The 25,736-nt window shown below is 41.1% G+C and overlaps 1 protein-coding gene across 2 annotated transcripts in view; it reads left to right on the plus strand.

Moving 5' to 3' along the window:
- VPS8 (VPS8 subunit of CORVET complex) overlaps window positions 1-25,736 on the plus strand; it is a 78,833-nt gene that overhangs the window by 20,175 nt on the left and 32,922 nt on the right. For both annotated transcript variants that reach the window (XM_035544500.2, XM_035544498.1), the window contains exons 13-33: window positions 763-843; window positions 2,040-2,210; window positions 2,688-2,762; window positions 3,444-3,479; window positions 5,718-5,808; window positions 6,961-7,007; window positions 7,908-7,997; window positions 8,341-8,387; window positions 8,911-9,133; window positions 9,341-9,430; window positions 10,871-10,922; window positions 11,209-11,251; window positions 12,290-12,362; window positions 13,841-13,960; window positions 14,547-14,618; window positions 17,267-17,386; window positions 18,753-18,809; window positions 19,223-19,305; window positions 20,421-20,505; window positions 21,560-21,658; window positions 25,645-25,734. In XM_035544500.2, the coding sequence (XP_035400393.1) occupies window positions 763-843; window positions 2,040-2,210; window positions 2,688-2,762; window positions 3,444-3,479; window positions 5,718-5,808; window positions 6,961-7,007; window positions 7,908-7,997; window positions 8,341-8,387; window positions 8,911-9,133; window positions 9,341-9,430; window positions 10,871-10,922; window positions 11,209-11,251; window positions 12,290-12,362; window positions 13,841-13,960; window positions 14,547-14,618; window positions 17,267-17,386; window positions 18,753-18,809; window positions 19,223-19,305; window positions 20,421-20,505; window positions 21,560-21,658; window positions 25,645-25,734 (1,845 nt within the window). The remainder of the gene's footprint in view (window positions 1-762; window positions 844-2,039; window positions 2,211-2,687; window positions 2,763-3,443; window positions 3,480-5,717; window positions 5,809-6,960; window positions 7,008-7,907; window positions 7,998-8,340; window positions 8,388-8,910; window positions 9,134-9,340; window positions 9,431-10,870; window positions 10,923-11,208; window positions 11,252-12,289; window positions 12,363-13,840; window positions 13,961-14,546; window positions 14,619-17,266; window positions 17,387-18,752; window positions 18,810-19,222; window positions 19,306-20,420; window positions 20,506-21,559; window positions 21,659-25,644; window positions 25,735-25,736) is intronic.

Below are 25,736 nucleotides of genomic sequence, written 5' to 3' on the forward strand. Positions count from 1 at the left end.
TCCTGTCTTGCTGGTCATGTTTGTGCATGTAGTAGCACCAGCCTGTGCAGTTACCTAGTTCACCTATGGCAGTGGCGCTTCTCTGCTTATAGATCGTTAAACGGCAGCCAAGTCAGCTCCCTCTTGCTGCACTTCAAATTGTCAAAGTGTAAAACAAACAAACAAAAACAAACCAAAACAACAACAAAAAACACCCTTGTTTTTCTTTGTAGAATGCTTTTCTTCTTTAAATTACAATGACTTAAAGCCTTGACTGGGAGTTGTCTTTGTAACATCTCCCTCGGGTTCGTTATTCTGGTTGGGGCTGAGCCCATTGGTCATCAGTGAATGCAAATTAGTCCTTCAGTGCTCTCTGTACGAGTGCTGGAGTTTTGCACCCATTTTAGAAACTCAATTTCTTTGTACGATACATGAAGAGGTGAGAGGTATAACCATTCCTTGAGTACGTGTACTGCTGCTGGTTTATGGCATACACCTCCTGTATTGCAAACAAATGATTTAAAATTAATCCAGCAGAGGGCATTTATTTTTGTGCTCCCTACTCAGAGCCAGTCCTTTACTGTTTCCTCATTTACCTGAGTGCTTTTGAAAGTGGGACGTTACACTCCATTTCAGAACTGTGCGCACTGTTCCTGCATGCTCAGCCTGCTTGTCTGAGGGGAGCTGCAGGCTCCCGGGGTTGGTGCGATGTACTCTGGGAATAGAGAGGTTGAGGTGAAGAATCTCTTTGAGTTTCTCAGCCTTGTCTGACTTCTCTCTCAGGTAAAGAGAGATGATACTGGTGCAATACATGTCACTAAGCAGAAGCAGCTCCATCTACACTATGACCTCATCAACTTCACTGTAAGTTTCAGTACTGTTTTTTTCACTAATTTTCTTGTAAATGTACCTCAGTAGTCCTTAGTTGTATGTAGCCGAAGTACTGGCTGTATTTATCTGGAGTTCAGTAACTGAAAATATTCTTAAACTTGGGAGTCACTGGAAAACTAGCACTTAGAAATAGCAAGTAGTATTAAATGGGTATAAAAAAATAAAAAATAGTAGCATGTAGGCAACAATACTGCCCTTTCTTGGGAAGGGAGTAGCTTTGATAAGGAAATACTTTCAAGAGCCAGAGAGAATCTGACAAGAAAGATTTTTATTCCTTTTAAAAGAATGCAAACTAGTTTGTAGTTAGCTTAGTAAAATTCTAGTGTTTCTGCATGTGTGTGCTTGCTAAAGCACCATGATTATTTTATTTCAACAACAAAAATGCTCAACTCTAAAACACATTTACAGAACACAGAGAATAAAACATGAAAGGTCAAAATACAAATGTGGGCATCCATACCATCTGCAATTTCATAGAAGTAAAATTTAGATCAGACATTAGAAAGCAGTGTTTTACTGTGAGGGTGGTGAAGCATTGGAACAGGTCGCCCATGGAAGTTGTAGGTGCCCCATCTCTGGAAGCGTTCGAGGCCAGGTTGCCTTGAAGCAATTTGAAATTTGTTAATAAATATGTTAATGGTTAAAAAAAGGTAAAAGCAAAAAAAAAAAAAAAAAGTCTTTTTATTTGCTGAGTTTTGATCATAAAAGTAGAGGTTGAAGAACCTGGATGACAGGCTTTGATTTAAACTTGGATGTACTATTTCTGTTTTTAATGCCTCTGGATGCTATATTTAACTCTTAAGGCATTTGAGAACAGGTGTTGTAGTAGTCATGCTTTTGAGACCTTTGGGTAGAAAGTATGCGAGAGCTTAAATACTGCACCTAGAGGACAAGAACCCTGGAGGATTGTCATTTGTCTACAGGTGTTTCTCTGAAAAAATGTCCTTGTAGTTTTTCTCAATGTAAAAGCTGCTACTCCAGAAGTAGACTCCCCACCTTCACCTTTGCAATTACGTGTGGGTGCTGTTGTGGAGTGATCACGTATAACAGCGAAGTTACTGGTGATTGTAGACATCCTGGTATTGATACTCAGGGTATGTCCAGAGCCTGTTTAGTTGGTCTCTAATTATCTGTGTGTTGCTGAAATGTGCAGTTTGTTGCCTTTTCAGTGGATAAATTCACGGACAGCAGTGCTTCTGGACAGTGTGGAGAAGCTGCACGTTATAGATCGTCAGACACAAGAGGAGCTGGAGACCATAGAGATTCCAGAAGTTCAGCTGGTCTACAACAGCAGCCACTTCAAATCGCTGGCTACAGGAGGCAATGTCAGTGAAGCACTGGTGGGTGCAAATGGTGCTTATGGTAGCTAGCTGTTTGAGATATGCCCTAAGCAGAGGAGCCTGGAGCTTTGGAAAGAAGGGTTTTTGAAACCTGAGATTACCATTAAAGCCAGAGTCATGTGGCTTGAAAAAACTGTTTCTAAATTGTTTTTGTCCCTTCTACACATCTTCCCAAGGAAGGAGCCCCTGTAACTTTCTTGCTACCTGAGGATAGACACAAAGCAGTGCTGGCGGGTCCTTAGGACTCCTCTGTGCTTTCTGGGCAGTCAGAGCTCAGCACCACTTTAAGCTGCATTCATGAGCAGGAGGGCATGATAGAAGAGCCTTTTTATGTACTATTGCCCAGCAGCCTGTGTTATTCTTTCCCAGTCCTCATTATGATTTCTGAATGACAAAATTCAAGTATATATACGTATCTTGAGAAAATTTGCAAGAACAAGAGGCAGTTTGATTTGCATGATGTTCTTCTCCCTGTAGGCATTGGTTGGAGAGAAAGCTTGCTACCAGTCCATCAGCAGCTGTGGTGGTCAGATCTTTTACCTGGGAACTAAGGTAAATGTGGGGAATTTTTAACGGAAATGCAAGGCATTCGCTGTTGATAGTAGCTCATCTTTTGGAGAAAGGCAATTTGATTTTTTTTTTCTATGGAGACATGAATCAAGGTTGGGCTCTTTTTGCACTTATATCATTGGCTTAAAGAAATGGGCAACAATTTGGTCTTAGCCCAAGGCATGGGCTAAGTAAGGTGGTGTCACAGTTTCACAGTACCTTGGTACGTGCTGTTTCAGGGTAGACTTAGCATGACTTTACTGACATCTCCTCTGTCCTAAGCTTCAATTTCTGTCTTAAATGTGCTAGTGAGTAAACAGAAGAAAATAAGAGGGTAGAGGAAACTACTCCACATTGCGTGGAATGATAGAAGGATTATCCTGTTTGCTTTTCCTGCCCTGCAGTGCAGACACTGTGAAAAGGCAGAGAGAGGTGTGCTATAGGATGGCATGTTGAAGTAGAAAAAGAAGTGAGGGATGGTACCATGGAGCAAATGGACTGTAAGGCTGTGCAAAGGATGATTTCTGTTAAATATAAGCATCTGATTTATCCTGCCTTGTCAAGTTTGAAGGTTGCTTTACTTAGCTTAATTTCTGTGTTTGTACCAGCATGCTCTGGTGGGTCTGTGGGATACCACAGGCTGCATGAGGAACTGTAAGTAAATATTTTTTTTTTCTTTTTTAGTCTGTTCACGTCATGACATTGAGGAGCTGGAGAGAGGTAGGTTGAGAGAAAAACTGTACAGCTTAGTAGGTCTGAATTGCTGAAATACAGCTTGAGAGGAGGGAGGGAGCTACAGAGCTACAGCATTTGTGAAGCATGATCTGAGCACTATGTTCAGGACCCCTATGCACAGCCAGCACTGTAGGTACTCTGCTTTCCACAGTGGGATGCTATGGGACTGCTGTTTGCATAAACTTGCAGGCTGAGTAGAGACAGACCTTGCTCTCCCAAGTGAGGCATATAATGCCTTGTGATATTTCAGCTTCTGTTAACGTGGCAGAGTTACTGCACTGAATGACTTTGCGGTGCAAGCTTTCTGTCAGCCAGATAAGGATACAGGAATGAAAGGAAATCTAATTCCCTGTATTTTGTTTCCAGCTATTGCAGAAGCTTCATCATGAAACTTATCAAAGGCTACCTAGAAAGTTCACTGGATTTTTAGATCCTTCTTTCTGTTGCTAGAAGCTGTTTTGGATCATTATTTCTCTGGCAGCTGAAATCCTATCTCTTTCCAAATTAAAGTTCTTAGTGATCTGTTTGTCTCTTCGTTGCTGTGCTGTTTTTTTCACTTGAGTTAAATTGCAGTTTTTGCCTTTCTGGGTCATCACTTCACAGTGTATTTATTCAGTATATGCATGTTCTCCCTCAGACTTTGTTTTGCAAGGCTAAGCAAATATTTCATCACCCTCTTGTAAGACTACCTGTCCATTTCTTTCTTTTTTTCATAATCACCATTCTCTGCACATCCTCTACGCTCAATTTCTCGAACATATGCAAATAATTTGATGCACATTGCCTATGGGAGTGGCAAAACCCTACCCAGAGTAATGTCATCTGATTTTTCCCGGTCTGTTAGATATGTTATGACTTGTACATCATTGGCTCTCCCTTTGCTGTTCATTTGGCTACATCATGTCAGTGGCTTGTGGCACTCCTGAGATTCACCAGTTCCCAATAGCAAGGCTGATTACTGCTGTAAACTGCTTGTACCATTGGATTGCATTGTACTTCTGTTACCTGGCTTTAGCGATCATCCTATTGTTTTCTGTCTTTCTGGTCTACTGTCCATATTATATGTTGAGAGTTGGTCATCAGCAAACTTCACTAATAAATTCTGCTTGTGCCGAGTTAGTCTACCAAATCATTATGTGAGGGCGGGGCTTTTAAGTCACCTCTTTCTAGTTTCACAATTTCTGCTCTAAGCAGTGACTATCTTTTTTTTTTTTGCTTACCTGTGTTACACTTAATGTACTTGTCCACTATTACGAGCTCCTCCATGTGACACTGTATCAGGACCTTTAACAAAATACGACCAGTTTGTCTCTATTGAACTTTTATGCAGTTGCTGCACTTGGTTATGATGATCACTCTCCTCTGCTACTTTTCTCTCCCGCCATTCACTATCACCTCAGCTAGTGAAAAGTCTTGCTTTGAACCACGATTTTATGTACTAGAGTTTTTATGTATTAGATTTTAGTTCCTAAAATTCAAAAGTCACTCGCAACGTACATGTTCTGAGCCAAGCTCATTCTAAATTACTGTATGGTTTCTGTTGTATTCCTCTTTATTGTAGGGGATTTACTCAAGTATTATCATCAAGTAAGTGACATACTAGCGTGTAAAGCTGAGAGTTACTTCATGCCACAGTACAAAGTGCTGGTCTGAGATTCAGGCTCTCTTCTTTCAAACAGTACTTAATAAAATTTTGACTTAACATATCAAGAGTAGTGGTGCTTGACCGTATGTATTAATGTTTCCTTAAAGTAGAAAGTACTTGTCACCTACTTCAGTCCTTGTTGATTGTGAGCTCAGAAGAAAATAAAGGGAGTAAGATTTTCATCCTTATGTTGAAAGCATGGCAGAGTTTTGTTGTGCTTAAGTGGTGAGGCAGGGATGGGGAATGGAAAATTTTGATTCTCAGTGGTTGCAGACGCTTGCTGATGCTGCATCTCCATCCATCAAGCAGTTGACCTAAAAAGTAGCTCGCAGGTTCTTAATGTACTGGGGCCTGACATTTCTTAGTCCCTTTCAACTGTGCAGCAGAAAACATGCGTGTGAGAGAATCTTTTTTGAGATACTATCCTTTACTGCAGTGCATTGACAGCTTCTGAGGGAGGTTTCCTGACCCCTTGCTGCCAGCACTCACGACCCACTGCTGGAAAACAACGATATCACATAGGAAGGGGCAGTCATCTTTTCTTTAATGCTAAGGTCCAATATTACTTGTTATTTTAGAGAGTTGACCACCTTCTGAAACAAGAGCGTCTCACTGATGCCCTGGCTCTTGCTTGGTCCTTTTATGAAGGTAAAGCAAAGGCTGTAGTAGGTAAGTTTGGGTTTGTTCTTGTTTTGTTTTTTTAATCTGTTTTTTTTGGCCTTTTTTTAAAATTGAAATCACCGGTGAAGTTTTTAAACCTAGGCATGTACTGAAATCATTGTTTCAGGGGAAAAAAAAAAAAAAAAGGTTAGGGCATTGAAATAAACACGAGAAAGTAGAATGTGCTGCTTTGGGTTTGGCAGAAACAGCAGTCTTGATATGGATTGATTTGGCTTTTTTAGAGTCATACCTTTAGCAGCCGCCTATTTTCAAATGAAAATCAGACCTGGTCTGTATTGTGCCTCCTATTGGTTGTCACTTTGCCATGAAGGAGATGGATCCAAGTGTTGAATGCTAAAATATTTCTGAAGGTCAAGTGTAACCTGTAGGTAACCTTCAGTTATGCTCTCAAGTGGGTACTTTCATTGAGGTTTCCTCTGACTGTACAGCTGACTGAAAGTAATGCTGGGTTTTGGCACCAAATTTTCTATAAAGGACAATGTTTTGTGAGCACTTAGCTTGTTATGAGAAACGTGTTAATTATGCTGGAAACTGCTGCTTGAGTGGTCTGATTTGGACTGGCCATGCAGAATTTTCAGCAAATAACTTTTGGTGGTTTTAACAAATGACTCTGCAGTTCTTAGGATAAGATCCTTCTGCTGTAAAATTGCTAGTATATGAAGATTGTTTTTGGACAAAATGTGTTTAATGGACAAAATGCAATTAAGCAGATAGTTTTGTAGTTCTCAAAATAATTACTGTCTTCTGAGTTGGCTTTTAAGATTTTTTTGTCATTACAGCTCACTAAATTCAGTTTCTTCACATCAGTGCATCCTCCAGCAATTAGTCTGTTATACAGGCTTTGACAGCCTTCCATTAATTGTTCTTTCGACATTAAACTTGGTTTCTTCTGTCAAACAGCACTCAGATCTGGTCTTGCTGTTCCTGTGCTGGAACAGTCTTTAAATTGACAGAATAAGACCTTAAGAAGAAGAATGGGCTAAAAGCATATCACAAAATTGCATGTCTAGATACTTGGACTTCTGTATCTCAAGGGTAGTGGTGTGGACATCTATACTGTGGGGTTTACAGTGTCCTTTATGGTACCTTAGATGAGAAATGCTTTCCTCCCCCCTCTTCCCCTCCCCTCATTCTTTCTAGGCTTGTCTGGGGACACGAGCAAGCGGAAAGCAGTCATTGCAGACAGGGTGAGTCACTGATCTCTTCCTAACTAGATTTTCGTGTATGCTGATGTGATGTTAGTTTTGTTCCTGGAAGGAGTGACTTCTGTCCTCCAAAATTAATCCTATTAGCTCTAGAAAGTGTATATGTGCCATTCTTGCTAAGATTGTGAGCAGGATTTTATAAGAGACTGGGAAATACCTTTTGGGTTAAGGTGGGAATAAATGCTGCAGCATTAGCAAAGCAGAATGTGACACTATCATCCAGGCCTTGAGATGTCAAAATCCAGTCTCTAGCCCAGTCACAGTGGACAGAAACCCTTTTTATAGGTCATTTCAGAGTTTTCTGATGTTTAGTTGTCAAGTATCCATGGGTATGTAACTCGCTCACTCTCAGGATGGAAACTTTGATCGTGTATATACGGAATAAACTTCAGTTGTCATAGGATTGGGTTTCTGAGAAGGATTTTTAAAATAAATGATTATTGCAATAATTACTCAGTCATACTTTATTCTTAATGCACATTGTATTTGTAGGTAAATAAGTTCTGCTATTTAAGATACTGTAACTTAAGCTTTGGGTTAAAACATGGCCCAGATGAGTCCTGTGCTTCAGGATGGGTTCAGATGCCTCAGAATGTGCTGGCAGACTGGCGGTCCAGTGTCTCAGTCAGCTGAAGTTAGTGTAGGCCTTCAGTATCCTACTGAGCCGCTTCTGTGCCATCTCATGCAGTTGTGTCTTGGCAGCTGTGCTCTGAGTACTAGTTATTGCCTCTTTCTTCTCTTCCTTACTTCCCACAGTAGTTCATGCCCAAACTGGAACAGAGTTTTCAGTGCTTCCAACCCCAAGTCAGGCTATTAAATGTGCTACCAAGTAGGGCCTCTAGAGTAGGATGAGAGTGAATCTTCATGTTTATTTTAATTCAGATGGTTGAAATCCTTCTCCATTATGCTGATCGGACTTTGAAGAAATGTCCTGACCAAGGAAAAATCCAGGTTATGGAGCAACATTTTCAGGTACGGTGTTCCAGAGGACTCTCTTGTATAGATCTTTTGAAATTTTTAATCAGACACAGCTTTGTTGTAAAAGTTAGTTGTGTAACAGCCATGACCTGTTGATGAATGCTCATGTGTTGGGTGTGAAAGTGACAAGTACGTAAGTGACTTTGTCCTCCTTTCCCAGCAAACTGTGGTTGGAAAAGCTGCAACTGTGCCAGCTACCAGCTGACTCAAAAACTTCATTGATTCTGTGCTGTATTGGCCAGGCTTCATTTTGTGCTGTGCAGGATGTACTATTTAGCAGGATCTTTGCCTGTTGCTACAGCTTTTCTATGTGTTTTTTTTTTTTTTTTTTCCATAGGATATGGTGCCTGTCATAGTTGATTACTGCCTCTTACTCCAGCGCACGTAAGTCCAAGTTTGCAAGTGTTTTCTCCCAGGGCAGGCCACTGACCCATGTAGCCATGAGTGCTGTCTCCTATAATATCGCATGGCTTAGAGGAATCGTATCACACCACATCATCATCATGTCATATAACACATCTCAATTTAGAGGAATGCTTAAAGACTGATGCCGAAATCAGGGTATTCAGTACTCAAAAAAGAAAATCCCTCTTAATTTTTTATAGAGGAAGAAAAAATTGGTTCAAATTTTCTCCCACACCACCTCCTTAACAAAGAATCTGTCTGGATAGATTTTCTTGTCATCATCATTTCTCCTCTAACAGCGACTTTTTTGCTGCAACATCCATAGCAGGTTTATTCTGTGTAGCTGCCTATGACTTAGGTCTGCATGGGAGATGAATGGGGCATTCAGCTGCTGAGCTGAAGAAAAGCAGAGTAAATAGAGTATAATTTGGAGCCCTCAGAAAGTAGACGTAATAAGATGTTAATAAGATTATTTGATAACTAAACACTTCTTTCCTCCTAGGGATCTGTTATTTAATCAGATATATGATAAGATGAGTGAGAATTCTGTAGCTAAAGGCATCTTTCTGGAGTGCTTGGAGCCATATATCTTGAGTGATAAGCTGATGGGAATTACAGCTCAAGTGATGAAAGACTTGCTGCTTCACTTCCAAGACAAGAACAGGTTGGAAAATATGGAAGCTTGCATTGTGCATATGGATATCACCAGCTTAGACATACAGCAGGTGAGCTGCAATAATGAGTGCTGTGTCGAGTTCCTCTGAATAAATGACAATATCCCCTAGCTGCAGAGGCAAACTTCTTATGCTTTTAAGTACAAGGTAGCATGTGGAAACGAGGTGTCACCTTTCAATAGAAAACTTCTGTAGTCCAAACCACTGGTGTCTGTTGGTCACTAACTTGTAATAGAACTTGGCTCTGTGTCCCTGCAGGTAGTTCTTCTGTGCTGGGAAAACCATCTCTACGATGCCATGATCTACGTCTACAACAGTGGGATGAATGACTTCATTAGCCCCATGGAGGTAGGAAAGAGGTTCAGTGCAGGGAGTTTTGTGTGCTGACCACGCACTCTTTGTGACAATCTGCATTTCAAACTAATACATCATCTTCTCATTCAGTGTATACATGTTCTTGTTCTTTTTCATTCTGAGGGTGAAATCATATACGACTTACACAGTTTATCCAGCTAGATGCAGTAGAGAAGTAATTTGTAGTTACTGTACTTTAGGGCACAAATTTCCCTTTGGCATTGTAGATGAGGTAGGAATGCTCTGCAAATTTAGAGTGGGAAATTCAGTTGTGTTAATTAAAAAAAAAAACACAAAAAACTGCAGAAAGGAATAACATGATGAATTAAGGAGATTGCATTGCAAAACTGTCTTTTAACATGTTTCCAACGGTGAGCCTGGGCAATGTGGCACGATGTTCTGAGAAACAACTTTCTGCACAATGGGATTAGCGGGAGCGTAGGCGTGAGAGGTTCTGTGAACACCTCATGCTTTTTTCTTTCATACTGTTCTGCTGACACAGTAGTGTATTAATGCATAGTAAAGAATAATGGAAACAAAGGGTGAATTTATATGTGTACAGAATTCAGAAAAAAGGCAAAGACTGCTTCTACCATGGAGCTAGGCTTTGTTCTTAGCACTTGGGTGAGGTCAATCAACAGTAAAAACAAGACTCTGTAATGCTGTAACTGTTGATGCTGCTGATCATGAAGATGTGCCTGATGCACCAACTGCTCTTGAAGCCTATAGATATAATACGAAGGTGCTTCACGGTGGAAGCGCTACTGCTGTCTTCTCAATAGTGCTAAAATCAAGAGCTTTTTGCATCTGAGTGTGAAAATCTTAAATCACCCAATTCATAGCAGTTATAATGTCATTTAATTTTCTCAGGAACAAGACTCTTTGGGTGTTCATGATTTTAAAAAGGACTTTTAGAAACCTAGCGCTAGCTGTACAAGTACAAATAACTTTTTTGATTTCCAGGGCTAAGTATTTACACTGATCCTTGCTCTGTGTTCCCAGACTAAAGGCTCTCTGATGAACCTGCTAGGTAGTCTGAAGGTTTGCATAATCTCTAGTGGCAGAAGTCTCAGGATCAGGAAGTGAGGCTAGTCAGTTATACTCTGAATGTTACTTCTGGGACTACTGAACATTTTTTTTTTTTTTTTAAGGGTGGCCTGTCTTTATGGTTAGATCTGATGGTCTGAATGCTGTTTCTTTGTCATCACATTAACATCTTTTAACATCACATTAACATCACATAACATCACGTTAACATCACATAAACATCTTTTGCCACATCTGGTGTCCTCTTTTCCTGTTAATTGTAAGACATCGTGAGAAAGCAGAGCTGCTCTGGGGAAGATGCTCCAGTAACCTCTGCTTTAAAACCAAGCAGAATCTTTGATTTGAGCTTTTACAGCCGCATGAGCACTGCTCTCTTTCTTGTTACAGAAGCTGTTCAAAGTCATTGCTCCTCCGCTGAATGCTGGGAAGTCTCTCACAGGTACAGAATTATTGCCCTTTATGAGCGTCTAGTTCTGGTGTTTGTTTCAAACATCGCTGGTCACTTACAACAGAGAGATTGCAAAAGGGAAATGTATACCTACTGTCAGGGTCTTGGAGAGCAGAAAAGCGCTCAAGTACTGCTTAGTGTGCGTAAAGCTGTTCTACTTACTGTGTGTAAAACCATGTGTGTCAGATGAGATATTTTGCTAACTGTTGGGAAAAACAATTGCATCTCCGTATGTTGCCTTGTGAAGAAAAGGTGACAAATGATTTTTGTTTTGTAGATGAACAGGTGGTAATGGGCAACAAGCTGCTTGTATATATAAGGTAAGGTCGTTTAAGGATATGGGTGGCATTGCCTAGTGGTACCAGATTTTAACTCGTTATACTTGCAAAATGTTATGCTGTATTTCAAGGTCTGAGATATTTTGTAAAATAGCAATGGCTACTTTGTATGGCTGACTTAGTTACAATGGCTTGTTGCACATCATAGAATATCCCTAGCTGGAAGGGACCTGCAGGGATCATTGAGCCCAACTCCTGGCTCCACACGGGACCACCCAAAAGTCAAGTCATATTTCTGAGAGCATTGTCCAAACACTTCTTAAATGTTGACAAGCTTGGTGCCTTGACCACGTCTCTCAGGAGATTGTTCCAGTGCCCGACCACCCTCTTGGTGAAGAACCTTTTCCTAATATCCAATCTGAACCTCCCCTGATGCAGCTTCATGCTGTTCCCTTGGGTCCTATCCTGTTGAAGAGACAGGTGGGATGAAACTGGATGCTTAGAGCTCAGGTTACTGCAGATGTGCCAAGACAATTCCTTTGGCTTTAGAATTTGGTTTCTCCGTTGTCCTGTGTGTGGCAGTGCTCCTCAAACAAGAAGTCAGTAGCCTGAAAAGCTCTATTTTAGCCTTTTGGGATAGCTCTTTCCAGTTGCTGCTTTCTGTATTGCCTTTAATTTGCAGGAGGTCGTTCTGAGATTGCACAATAGTGATTAATTAGTGAGTTCCTCCTTCTGGAATCTATTCAAGATCATGAACTTTTACTTCTGCATTACTTCTGCTTCCTAAACTGCAGAATAAAAGACTTTTTTTTTGTGAGAAATCCTGAGATTTCCATGTTATTATTCCTGCAGTGCAATGGCAGACTTCAGATGCAAATTCGTGCAGCACATTGGCTTATTGTGTATTAACAGCAGTGCTCTCTGCTGTAATTGCTCTCATGGTTTACAAAATAAATTTATTTGGTTTGTTTTAAGAGCATCCTGAAAACTAGCTCTGAAAATTAACTGTTTTCCTCAATCTATTTAATGTCAGTAGATATTAAGAAAAAAACAAACAGTGCCTTTCCCCTCTTTCAATAGCTGCTGCTTGGCAGGCCGTGCGTATCCACTGGGTGATATTCCTGAAGATCTGGTACCTCTGGTTAAAAATCAGGTGAGCAACCTTTTGGAAGGACACTTTTCTATATGAGGTTTTTAGAAAGGAACCATTGTCTTATTTCATGAGCTTCTGTTTGAAAACTGTTATCAATCTGATAGCTGATAATGGTTTTGTCGTAGATGGAGAGTGTCTAGTTAAAATCACAGTGAATTTATGCAAAAGTATGACTAGATATGCAGGTTACATGTGAAAATTGGCATGGTGACTGCCAAGTAAATCTTATTTCCTTATTTCCATCAGAGCCTTCAAGCTTGGCTATTTCTTTCTCTTTAAGCTGTGTCAGAAGCTTGGCTTAAGGCAAAGCTTAACTCCTCTGGGGAGACATCTCCAAGAATTTCTTAGAATGGAAGATGCTTCTGATCATCATTTTGTGCTCATAAAAATATTTCCTGAGTTTCTGGTCAGTTTTACTAGTAAAATAATTTTCTTTTTGCTCCATAGCATTTTACTCGAGTATCAAGGTTTTAAGAAGAGGCAGTGGTTTCTTTTTTGCATTTTCTCTTTGCAGTACAGTGGAATAGGTAGATATTTTTGTTGCTAATCCACAGCTTGTAGCTGTATGTATGTGGTAGCTCTGGGTTGTTGCAAACCCTTTCCTTACAGGGTGTGCAAGCCAGTCTGCTCCCCTATGCTGGAGCAAGCACTGGGCTGTTGCCCTCTCCCGTGGTCCTTATCAGGTTGTCTACTGCACATGTGCTGGAGCTGGCACAGCACCAGACTGTGGCTCAAGGTCTGAGAAGTAAAGGCATACCCAGCAGCAGCAGCAGTGCTGGGGAGGAGCCATCGATGGCTCCTTGTTACAATCACTGATAGTGTTCGTGAGAGTCTGGCTTAAGCAACACCTTTCTGTCTTGATTCTTAAATCCAGCACTCTAGCTACAGTCTGGTTCTCTTTGTTTTCTGAACAGTTCCTAGATGGCAGGTGTGTATCAGGTTCAAGGAAACCAAGTTACACTAGGAGGCTGTGCATTGGAAAGTCAAGCTTCTTAACCCCTCCTGGCTTCGCTGCCATTATGCTAACAGGAAAATTAACTCAGAATAGGAGTAAATGAGAGAACGTGACATTTGCTGAAGGAGGTGTTTTTTATCCCCTCAAAGTGTGGAGGCAGATTGGCTGGATCTTCCCAAGGGAACTGCTGACAAGGAGAGGAGCTGTGCCTTGGATAAGGAAGAGCTGCACAGCTTCTGAGGAGAAGTGGCAGGATGGGGAGGGAGTTAATCTAGTGTCAGACACTTTGGTCTCCAAGTATGATCATTAATTTTTGCACAGTGATTGACCTTAAATGGGTTGATGAGCCTAAGGAAGGGAATTTTTCTGTACTAACAAGAAACATCATTCAAGAACAAACACTGATGGACTCCTAAGGTGTTTTAGAGCTTAAGTGCAAAGCCGGTAATGCTGCTGCTTTCCCATGTGCTTGCAATATCTGTTATCTGAAATCCATAGGAAATGTTTGATTTTTTCACTGCAGGTCTTTGAATTTCTCATCCGGCTACATTCAACTGAGGGATCTGTGGATGAAGAGGTCTACCCTCACATTCGTACCTTGCTGCACTTTGACACTCGGGAATTCCTTAATGTTCTTGCTCTGGTAAGAGACCACTGATGTCTTCCAAGAAAAAATTTCAAAACCAGTTCTTCCATCATCTGTGTTGTGGTTGCATGATCTGCAAGATTCTATTAAAAAGTTTGAGCTTAGGTAAACCAGTGTTTACTGGCTTGATGCAGGAACAGTTTTGATGTGTGTTCTGTAAGATGTCAGAGGAGATCATAATAGTCTTTTATGTCCTTAAATATAAATTGATGAACATCTGACATTACACAGTGAGCAATGCTAACAGAAGCCATCTGAAGCTTAGCTAAAACAAGAATAATGTATTTGTAAAGTGTGTTTTAGTACCTACATCTCTCTCCTGCATTAGAGGGTCAGCTTTTGGTCTTGAATTTCATCTGTCTATTTGGGCCTGTTTCTTTTACCTAAATAAGAAAAAAACTGTTTTGGTAGTTACAAAAAAGGAAACTATCTTGGAACCTTCTGCTTAAGTAACACACACACAGAAAGGACTTAAAAGCGTTGTCAGCTTTGTGATATGGCTGCTGCTATGTGTTGGCTTGTATTTCTGGGGCTGGCAGCAGAGAGCATTGTTCTCAAGATGTCATTGTTTTGCCTCATGCAGACTTTTGAAGACTTTAAGAATGACAAGCAAGCTGTGGAATATCAACAGCGAATCGTGGACATACTTCTGAAAGTGAGTGTGCCTAAAAATTAACCTCTGTCTTTACATCTGGCTGATTATATACAACTCTGTGCAGTAAAGTGTGTAACTTAGATGAGGGGGGTTCCAGTCCTGCACTGGATGACACCTCTGAGAAGGTGAGCTGAAGCTTGGATTCGCCTCAGCAAAGGCTGAGGTTGGATATTTAGAAGTGAAGCTGTGTGACGTTAAATGTGGTGACAGAGGGGTCTCCATTCCTGTCTGTGCTTTCACCTGGGTTGTATTTTGTTGTCAAGCTCCTCCTTTCTGCACTGCTAAGTTCATTTTTATCTGATTCTCATTTGATTCTGCTCCATCATTCTATCTGAGCAGAAATAATGTCCCAGGAATCTTATGCTTGGCAGGGTGCCAGCGCTCTTCTGATAAAAACCCTGCTCCTGTGTCTGTAAATGTTGTGTTTGGGATGTAACGTGCCCAGAATGACAGGCCTATCTTTAGTAGATGGGAGAGAAGAGGAATGTCAGAGCTATCAGTCTGGTGCTGTAGAAATCACTTGTCATCTGCAGACTGTGTTCCTTAACAATGTTCTCATTAAAAGCTATTGCTGCCAAATGCCGTTTGGTTTCCCCTTCAACGCTGTCGGCATTAATAATGAGTAACTCCACTTGGAAGCTGTTTATGTATAAACATATCATAAGTAGTGTTTCCCTGTCACTGTCATCATTGATAGATGAGAGCAAGGGCACCAGTGAGTGAATTCAGTGGCAGAGCTGCCGCAATAGGCTGTGTTTGGTGACCTGAGACATGCTGCTTTGGGGGAACTTCTGTGAGCCTGGCTGAGTAGGCTGTTGCTGTAGGGATGTTAGTTAGCCCTGTGCTGGGTTAGCTCGTGCTTTGTGTCTGTAGCTGCTGCCAGCAGGAGGTGGCACACTGCGGCTGTGTTCTGGAGTTACTCAGGGATGTGCTCCTGCAGCACGATCTAGGCTGAGTGAAGTTGTTTACAACCCTACTTTGTGCTGCTGGACACGTAGCAAATGAATTCTGTCCACCTGCAATAGAACTCAGCCCCGTTTCCTAGGGGGGGAAAGGAGGGCGGTTGTTGAGAAGTGCTGCAGGACTGGATGCATCTGCAGGCAAACGTCTTGGTGTTACGAGAACTCTGTCTCCCTTGGTCTGGAATCTGCTCTCCTTTTCAATAGATTTAAAAAATCTTGGGACTTTTTATATAGAAGACATTTATCATTGGGAAAGAAAGCACTTAAGAAATAGCCATGCTGTTAAAACAGTTTGTCTAATGTAAACTTAGCATATCTAAATTTTGTCAAGTATATTATCATTTAGAAAGTCTGTGTGTTCGGCCTGCAGCCTCAGTAAGGTTTCTGTGTTTCAGAGGTCCAGTATTTTCACCTTCACAAAGATTGACGAGGACCGAGCTTGTGAAAAACAAAGCCAAAATGAATAAAATACTCCATTTTTTTTGGTGAACCATATTTTTAATGCTATTAGCTAACGTCACTCTTTCAGGCTCCTGTATGAAATAGAGTTTTTAAACAGAAAATGAAGATTGAAAAAGAATGATAGTTTTAGCTGATGTTTCAAACAGCTGGACTAAATCCCTTAATGTGCCTTGCCTGTCTGTCTCCGCTTGTGTAAGATAACTGTTAGCCTCTCATGGGGATCTAGAACTCCAAGTCGCTTTGAGGAATCAATTGCATTTCCCAAGCTTATACTGAATGGAGTTATAAACGGTGAAATGCTCTGTCTCTAGGCTTTGCTAGAGCACCTCTCAGATTTTAGCTGACAGAGTTGTTCAGGTGATGGATTTCTTCCAGCTAAACTCCCTACTCTTAGAAGGGGGACTCTCCAAACGGGGTCATTTCACATTCCCTTAGGTTTGGGATTTTTTCTTTTTAGAAGCATGAGACATCGCGTCAGAACATGTCATGCTTTTTTACGTGCTAGACAGGTGATGAGCACACTCCAGAGGTTTCAAACCCCTTTTGTAGTGTTTTTTTCGCTACACAGGTTTTCTGTAATTTCAAGTCAAGTCAGCACAGCCATAAGTTTCTCAAAACATTCATTGACTAACAACTAATTTAATGTGAGAAAAGAAACTTTTCTCCTAACCCACACTCATTACATAGTCATTTGATCAGCTTTTCTGCATACCACACCTGAAGTGGTGAGTGCCTGAGGCTTGAAGTCAAAATGTATTTTTTTTTTCCTCCTATAATTATTTTTGTCTTTTTTCATCATGTGATATTTCTGCTCAGAAACTCTGTCGCATATCCAGGGATAAACACAGACTACAGAAATGGAGAAAAATGTAGGTTTCCTCATTGCTGTTTGGAGCCCCTTTACACCCCAAAATTTATGAACATGCAAGAAATCTTCCTTTCAGTATTGGTCAGAGAGGCCCAGCCTCTTCAGCCTTGGGGCAGAGGTGCTTTAGCAAGGTCGTATCCACTGCCTGTGTCTTCAGGCCACTTAGAGTTGAATGCCGTGGAAGGTTGCTTGTTTTTTGAGCTCTAGGCTCTAGCACCAAGAGATTTCAAGCAGGAGGAGGCATGATGGTTGTACAGTGCTTTCTTGTTGCAGTCTCCTGATTGATTTTGCAGCTGCCTATAGGAAAGTAATCACTTGTATTTCTATTTCTCTCTGTGCTCCTTAATGTTTCTTAGGTCATGGTAGAGAATTCTGACTTCACCCCATCACAGGTTGGCTGTCTCTTTACTTTCCTTGCCCGTCAGCTTGCCAAACCCAACAACACGTTGTTTGTGAACAGGACGCTTTTTGACCAGGTAAGCGTTCCTTTGTGTGGAGCAGAAAAAATTGTAAACATGGTCCAGCACCAAAGAAAATGTGTCTAGGTCTGTAGACTAAAGCAATTGTAGGAGGACTGGTGCTTTATTATTTTATAATAAAGCAGGTAGCATCTTGCTGGGAATTACACTTTCAAACAAGTGGAACAGGAGAGACCACAGAAGCACAGTAAGGTCTGAATTTCAGCCTGTCTGCTGGAATCATGTGAGAAATAGGGTTGTAGGAGATGGAGCAACTGTAGTAACACCTCTGCGCTTCTCCATGGAATGGGAGATCCCTGTGGCCACCAGTATTTGAGGAGAGAGAAAGCAAGGCTCATCAGGGCAGGAACCAATCTGTTTTTAAGCCCTGAGGAGTGTTTTGATGACTGTTGTTGCTTGTTAGGTATATGAGGATATCAAGGTAAGGAGGCAAGGGATGCCAACTGAAATGACACTAGTGGACTTACAGAACTTGTATATGTATGTAGCTGGCAGTTTCTAGTTCCCATGGTCACCATCCTTCTCTGCTGTGTGAAATAAGCTGAAATGCCCCAATGCGCATGCCTGAAGCTTGCACATGTTAAGTTTATATTAGAAATTCTTGGGACTGAGAAGGGGGCTTTAACAGCTACAGCAGTTGTGCTTCAGTGATAATGTGGAAATATTAGCACTAATAAAGAATTAGTTAGAAAACAGAAACATAGAATCATTTAGATTGGAAAAGACCCATAAGATCATCAAGTCAACCATCACATAACACCACCAAGACCACCATTAAACTGTGTCCCTGAGTGCAATGTCCACATACCTCTTAAATGTCTCAAGAGACAGCGACTCTGGAACTCACTGGGCAGCCAGTTCCAACGCCTAACCACTCATTCCATGAAGAAATTCTTCCTGACATCTAATCTAACCCTCCCTTGGTCAACTTGGGAATGTTGTCCTTTGTCATGGTTTAAGACCAAACAACTCTGTGGAGGCTAAATGGATTTGGATACTGAAACATTTTAATAACAGATATGTTCAACTTTATGAATTATCTGACTTTACAGGATCAAGTAGAGATTAGCTCATAGATGAGTAGTACGTTCAAATTGCGCTGTTGTGTTCTGATTTGCTGTTGACATTGCTGGTGTTCACAGTCTGCTCATTTTGAATGCTTCTGGACTTCTGTGCATCTCGATGATCAACTGGTTGCTTGCATGGTTTGGTTACCTATTTCTTTTGAGCATACCAAAGCTATTCTGGGGTTTAGGACAGGTGTTTGATTCTATTTGTTTACTTCCACTGCAGAAGAATTTCACAGACTTAACAGCTATGGTAACCAGGCTTAACTCACGCTAACTTTTACATCCTTGCACAGGTCCTTGAATTTCTGTGTAGTCCAGATGATGACTCCCGCCATTCAGAGAGGCAACAGGTAATTGTCTTCAAGGAAACATTTCTTTAAGTGTTAGGTATGGCCAGACTGGCCTCACTGGGCACGGATGCTGGCAGAAAACCATAGGGAAGGTTATATGCCAAAAGAGTTACCTAGCATAGGAATGGCAGCCAACAAAGAGTAATTGGGCAGTGCTGTCCAGAGCAGGAGTGAAGGAGCATCCTTCCCCAGTGTTGCCTCCAGGAGAGGCTTGACAACTGTAAGAAGAGAGGCAGGGAAAGTTCTGTGTAAATGCATTACCTTTGTAGCTAATGGCACAATCAATTAAAAAAATCTGTAAAATATGCCCCGTGTTAAACAAAGTTTAATGGAGCAGGATCAGTGTACTTTTGAATGGCACTGGCTGTTATGCTACTACTGCAATATAAGTAACTGCTCTTCATTATCTACAGGTCCTTTTAGAATTGCTTCAGGCAGGAGGGATAGTACAGTTTGAAGAGAGCCGTCTTATCCAAATGGCAGAAAAAGCTGAATTGTAAGTTGTCATGCACAATATATAAATACTATCTTTAAAACTCCTCCAAAGCCTTTTTTCCTCCACATGCCATGTTTCTAGTTTGCAGCTTTGTTTGGGATTATTTTCCCTATGCATTCACATATGCTTCATTTAATATGTTCATATTTAATCTGTCCCAGTCTCTTTCTGCTATCTCACTGGGTATACTTACCCCATCTTACCTTACCAATGCTTTCTGTAGACTGGTGGGAATATTTAGCATGAAACCCTGTGGGGCTTGATAAATTTTGGCACTTCCTATCCTAGAGCCCAGACATGGCTCAAAGGTATAGTTGTATATTTGAATGCTCTACCACTGACAGATGGAGATTACTTGTTGGGGTGAGGCCCACAGGTGGATTTAAAAGCACACAAGTGTCTGGAGCCACCCCCATGGTACTCATTTTAGAATTGAGTAGGAGAGACAAAATGTAGCGTCTGGAAAGGCTGAAAATTTCCACCATCTCCTTTAGCTGCTTTACCCATCCAGAAAGTGTCTGTTCATGCCTGACTGAATCAGCCAGGGGGGCATCTTCATCCAAGTCTTCAAATTGGGTGCCATGTGAGTTAATCCACCATACTATAAAGGAATAGAGGGATAGATAGTGGTGGCGTATGCTACACCTGTTCTCCTACATGTCCTAGAAGGAGTTACTAGACCAAATTTTTCAGCCCTGATGAGACTCAGAAATGCATTGTTAGCACCTGAGAATCAGAATCACAACCGAGTGGATTACTGAATGTCCACATGGAGTTTTTTCTCCTTGCTTAAGGGATTTTGAGGGCCAGAATCACCAGCTCTGCCACTTATGTTAGAGCTAAAAGAAGTATGGTATGGAGCTATTTAGCAGGCTTTTCACTTCTTTCACCTCAGTTGCACCCATTTTTATCTAAAGTCTTCCTGACTCAAAATATTAAAGGTGTTTATTAAAAACTGAAACTAGGAAGCTGTGTCATACATAACACATTGCTAACTCATATTCAGTGTATTTCTTCAAATCAGGATTGTAGATTCGCCTAGCTTAGAGCTGACTACATTGTGGAAAAGTGATCTATGAACGGCAGAACGAGTGAAACCTGATTTCTCGTTTTAGTTATCAGATTTGTGAGTTTATGTATGAACGAGAGCTTCGCTATGACAAAATCATTGGCTGTTACCTGCGTGATCCAGTGAGAAAGGTGAGTAACTTCCTTCTCCATAGCAGTGCAGCCTGTCCTGCTGGCAGTGGTGTGAAAGAGCGCAACAGTCCTGCTCTCCTGTCGTAATTCTCTTATAAAATGTCTTTCTTTACAGCTGAGTTTTCTTATAGTCAAGGCTAATGTGCTTATGAGCATGTGTTGCTGATTTTTTTTTTTTAAAGCTTCGGAGTTTTTGGTTTCTCTTTCAATTTAAGCAATGCTAATACGTAAAACTTGAGTACAAGGTTTGATTTATTGCAAATACTGCTAGTGGCAGTATTTGTTTCTGTCATCAGTCCCTTCTTTTTGCCTCCCTACCCCACTCCCTGACAGAATCTTTTTGCCCCAATTACCTCTTTGCAATTACCTTCTCCATTATTATAAGTTGCGTATTTGCTGCAGTTTTTGTGAGGTATTCTCTTCCCCACTACCAGCAAAAGCTGGGAGAAGAGTCTGACAAACTTGATCTCACCAGCTCCTTATGAAAACACTATGCTGAAAGTTGTATGGGTGAAACAGTAGGAAGAGAGAGGTTATAGTAGTGAGGTGGTCAAAAATGTGGTACTTGAGAGTATCTGTGCTGAGCGCTGTGCAAGAGAACCTGGGGAAGAAACTGATAAATATCAAAGAGCAATTCAAGAATATGCTGGGAAGACAAAACTGACCCACCTTCTGGTTAAATATTCCTTTCTTTGCCTATTCTTTTAGTTACAGTCATGTCCTGTCTTTTTTTCCCTGTAAGCAAGAGGCAGATATTTCTAATAGAGGAGGAACAATTCTCTCTAACCATAGTTCTTAACACTTTTAGTGTCGATTCTGGTCTTCTTGGCTCTTTTTTTTTTTTTTTTTTTTTTTTCTCCTGGCAGCTCTTCAGGAACTATATTTTGGGACATATAATCTTGCCTGCAGATAACTTATCTTGACTTGCTGACTAAGAGAGGACTAGCCCTGAGGTCATCCTAAGACTGTGTGAAGTGTTGTCCTTTAACAAAATCTAATGCTGTTAACAGCACTGCAGAACATACTATACCATTTATGGTTTTATGCCTTACAGGAAGAAGTTTTCAACTATATTCACAACATCCTGTCCATGCCTGGTTACAGTACTGAAGAAAAGCAGTCAGTGTGGGACAAAGCTTTGGAACATATAAAGGTACAGTGTATCTTACACCCATAATACCTGAGCTCCTGCTAACTGTGGATCCAACTGATGCTGTTCTGTAAGCAGAGGTGTCACAATGGTGAATCAGCAACAAAGGGACGTTTTGGAATTGTTACAAACACCAAGTTCAATATAGCTACAAGCTTTGCCTTGCTGTGTGATGTCAAGCACAGATTTGTGTTCTCTCCAGGCAGAGTGCTTGTAGCTTTCATGTCTTCTGTGGGGATGAAGGGCATTGAGAGGGAAACTGATGCAAATGAAGGAAGGTCATGCCAAATTGCTCAAAATATGGCAGGCAAAATCAGGAAGTTATGTAAGAAATGCCTCAGTATTGGTCTGACTGTCTCATTGGTCTTAGCTTGGACTTTTAGTTAATGGGATCCTGGAAGTGCAAATTCACTGGCATTTCTTCTCAGCTTTTGGCTTGAACAAAACGATTAACTCTTACTTTAAGTTGCATGTGTGGTTTAGCAGTGTCCTACATTAATGTAAATGCGTTTTTCAGATTCAAGCTGGCTTCCTTGGTTTCCTGCTTTCAAGTGTTGTTCTTTGGGTAATGGCAATGTATCAGGAGATGATGGCTCATGAGTGCTGTGTAACAGGAAAGTGATCTGTGAGCAAGCCTTTTATCTTCTGAGCATGCAGCAGGAGGAGGTCAGGACATTGATATCGTTGACCTCACAATCTGTGGTATCAAATTCCTCAGATTACAATGATGAGGATAATCAACTTCAATACCCTGGTATTTCTAACTTATGGTAAGATGAGGTCATAACATCTGCTGTAAGACACAGCTTGTCGCTTGACTAGCTCTTCCCATCTCTTCTATCTCTCTTTGCTTGAGGGGATGGAGATGTCTGAAACAATTGCCCAGTCTGTAGACATGGGGAATGCATTATATCTCTAGTTATACAAGGTGCTGTCAGTCTCTTCCAGGGTGATCTGGAGTTGAGCCGGGAAAATAACTCTTGCCTATAAAACAAGCGATCGTGCTTTTGCACAGACTCCTTTAGCAGAAAATCACCACAGCAGTCTGCATCCTGCAAGGGGGACAAAAGAGTGCCAGGTACCATTTGGAAGATAGAGAATACTGTTAGTCTCTTCCAGAATTTGAAAGTAGTGGGTGACTAGTGAGAAAATGGGCCAAGAGGAAGATCATTCAGAAGACAAAGAAATGCTGTGAATCCACCTGTATGACATGCAACTCACTGAGCTCACACCTACTCTCCAGATGGGCTTTCAGAGCCTATGGGAAGTGCTAGTGGTGATGGTTGTGCTGTGGAGGCCTCGCACATTACTGTGTTACCAGAGCAACTGTGGATCCATGCTGGGCTTTCCCAGTTGAACAAACTGCTGTGAACAAACTGCTGTCCACTTTGCTGCTTCCTTCTGACTGCTTTGTTTTTCTCTCCTACTGAGTTACCCTGGAATTGGTATATACAGCCCAAATTGCTTGGCCTTAGGAGTGAGTGAGCTTCCCTTTAAGTCTTGGTTTGTGTCTCTGTCAAGTGACAAATGTGTCTCCTTGCTGGGTCGGTCGATTCAGTCTGAGGCTGTTACGATTGCTGTTCCGTGCTTGGGTGTCTTAGGACAAATCAGAAATGTCCTGGGTTGCCCTTCTTGTTTCCCATTGTGCTGTACTGGTTTTGATAAACTCGTCATAGGCTAAGACTGCCAGCTTTTCGTAGTGTGTTGTTTGGTTTTATTTTCTCAGCATGGAGAAAACAAATTTTATTTCATTCTTTATTATTGTACAGAACCAGAAGTGCCTAGTGCCCCCATTGCCAGAGCTGCATACTTTTCCTGAGTTTGTCAAACCACAGAAAATATTCCTCTCAACTTGTCCGTGGTTATCTTTAACAATTCCCTGCCTTAACAATTTCAACAGCCTTGCAGATTCTGTGGCTGTTCTTTTTTAATGGCACTCCTTCACAGCTTCCTCCAGAAAACTGCTGGGCAAATAACCAGTTTTGTGGGGTCACCTTTTTTGGGTGTTGCAACTGAGATCAACAACTCCTTTTTTTGGCTTCTTTCTTTTTCAATGATTGGTGAACAGTATATGCAATTTCATGTGGCTTAGCAGCTTATTGACTGCTATGGCCTTTTTGCTATTTTCCAGTGTATTAATCTTGCTCTCAAACATTCAGAAGACTTAAATAGTAAATTTTACTAGGATAGCACATTTTACTAGGGTGGTGCCATGATTTCAGGTGTTTGACCAACAGTCCTTTTTTCTTCTGATTTATCAAAATAGCAAGCCAACACCTCCAGTTGAAAGTGGAAGCCTCTAAAGAGGCTTTCCTGTTAGTACTTCTTTCCTACTGTGTAATAGAAAGTGGGGTTTCTGATCAGTGTCCTTTCTTATTTTTCTCCATCTTCCTGCATGGCAATTGTTCATGATGTTTGTCTTCAAAATAAAGCCTAAGACCTCTTCGATCAGTGTTATTTGTGGCAGTCACTTTCTGTCCTCAGACCCACATGACCTGTGTCAGTACTGTCTCCTCAAGGACTGTCTGCCTAGGAAGTGCCATATTCACAAACTCTTAAACCTGGGAGAGGTTGGAAACACAAGCCTAAAATCTGTTGCTTGGGGGAAGCTCTGAAGGTCACACTGACCCAAGAACTGCAGTCCGTTGCTGCAGGGCTGGACCATTGGACTCCAGCCACTCAGTCCTGTACTCAGCATGCCTGGAAACTCCCAGGGAGGGTTTGTACAGAGAGAGAAACAAATTAAGGCTGTCATGCTACATCCTTTTTGCATGCTTCTCATTGCACTGTTGTAATTAAGATCTTCTAGGTCCCTTGGATTGCCTAGGCTTGTCAGATAAGAGTCATGCTTTTGAGTACTGGATAAGCAACTGAAAGCTGTGGCTTCTGGAATAAAGCTCTGAAGTCAAACACCATGGAACTGGTTTACATATAATAAAGTAAACAAATTTTGCTTTGGAAACCTCACAACGTACATCTTCTATGATAGCTCTTCTTTAAAGAGCTTGGGGAGAGGTCCTATAGCTCGGAAGAATAGCAATGCTCTTCCCTTATTACTTCCTTTCTTCCCTTTACAATGGTCTGTTGCTGGCATTCACTGAATTTGCTGGCTGCTACATCTGTCTGGGGGCTAAGTTACAGCTGAGCAACTTTTTTTTTTCTTGCACATACACATTTATGAAGTTTTTCTTTCATCTCCCATACCAGTTGTTTTTCTTTAATGGAGCACTGTTTTCTCATTTGTAGGCTTAGCAAGGGCTTTTGTGAAGGTTTGCCAACTACGCAATGTTGGTCTGAAGCAGTTGCTTCTCATTTGGAAGCATGGATGCATTTGGAAGCACCAAGAGAGAAAATTCTGGGTTGTGTAAACTTGTATGATATGATGTCTTTTAGATCAGGCTTGACAGGAGGCAAATCCACAAGCATCTTAGTTTTTTTTTCCTTTTATTCTATAAAGGATTTATTCATTTTTTTTCCATGTCTGAACAGATAGCAGGGAAATTAACTGTTGCAGGAAACCTGCAGTTAAACCTCTGATTTGGTTCAGTTCAAGCCAGTTAAACACTTGAGAAATGCCCTGGAGTCAACTGATGGCTTTGTTTCCTATCTCTTGGGGGAACTCTTCCCAGTTGGTACTAGCTGGTCTTGCTGGCATGGAGTCAGGTGGAATTGGCATGGGGGTGGCATGGAATTTCAGAAAATTGATGAAATCATTTTCTCACCTTACGACTGAGATGTTTTCTCAGTGTGTGATGAGTTTTGCATACTTACAAGGCCTGTTGTGTAGTAAAATCATCAATTTTCAAAATTGTCTTTTTGTAAACTACCCTTTCTTTTTGGCATAATCATTTTTTGTATGATAGCATTTATTTTACAGGCTTCATCTAGGCAAAGATACAGTTACAGTACATCTGAATGGTCTCAGTGATACTGCGTAATTGTCTATAGAATTAAAAGTAATAATTTTTTTTGTGTTTCTCTCTCCAAAGGAGTTGCTGCTACTTAGCCCATGTAAAGCAGCTGACTTGGTAGCCATCCACTTCAGCGAGCAGATTGAGAGCATCATTACAAACCTTCAGGT

Source organism: Cygnus atratus, chromosome 9, assembly GCF_013377495.2.
Source record: "Cygnus atratus isolate AKBS03 ecotype Queensland, Australia chromosome 9, CAtr_DNAZoo_HiC_assembly, whole genome shotgun sequence".
Lineage (NCBI taxonomy): Eukaryota > Metazoa > Chordata > Aves > Anseriformes > Anatidae > Cygnus > Cygnus atratus.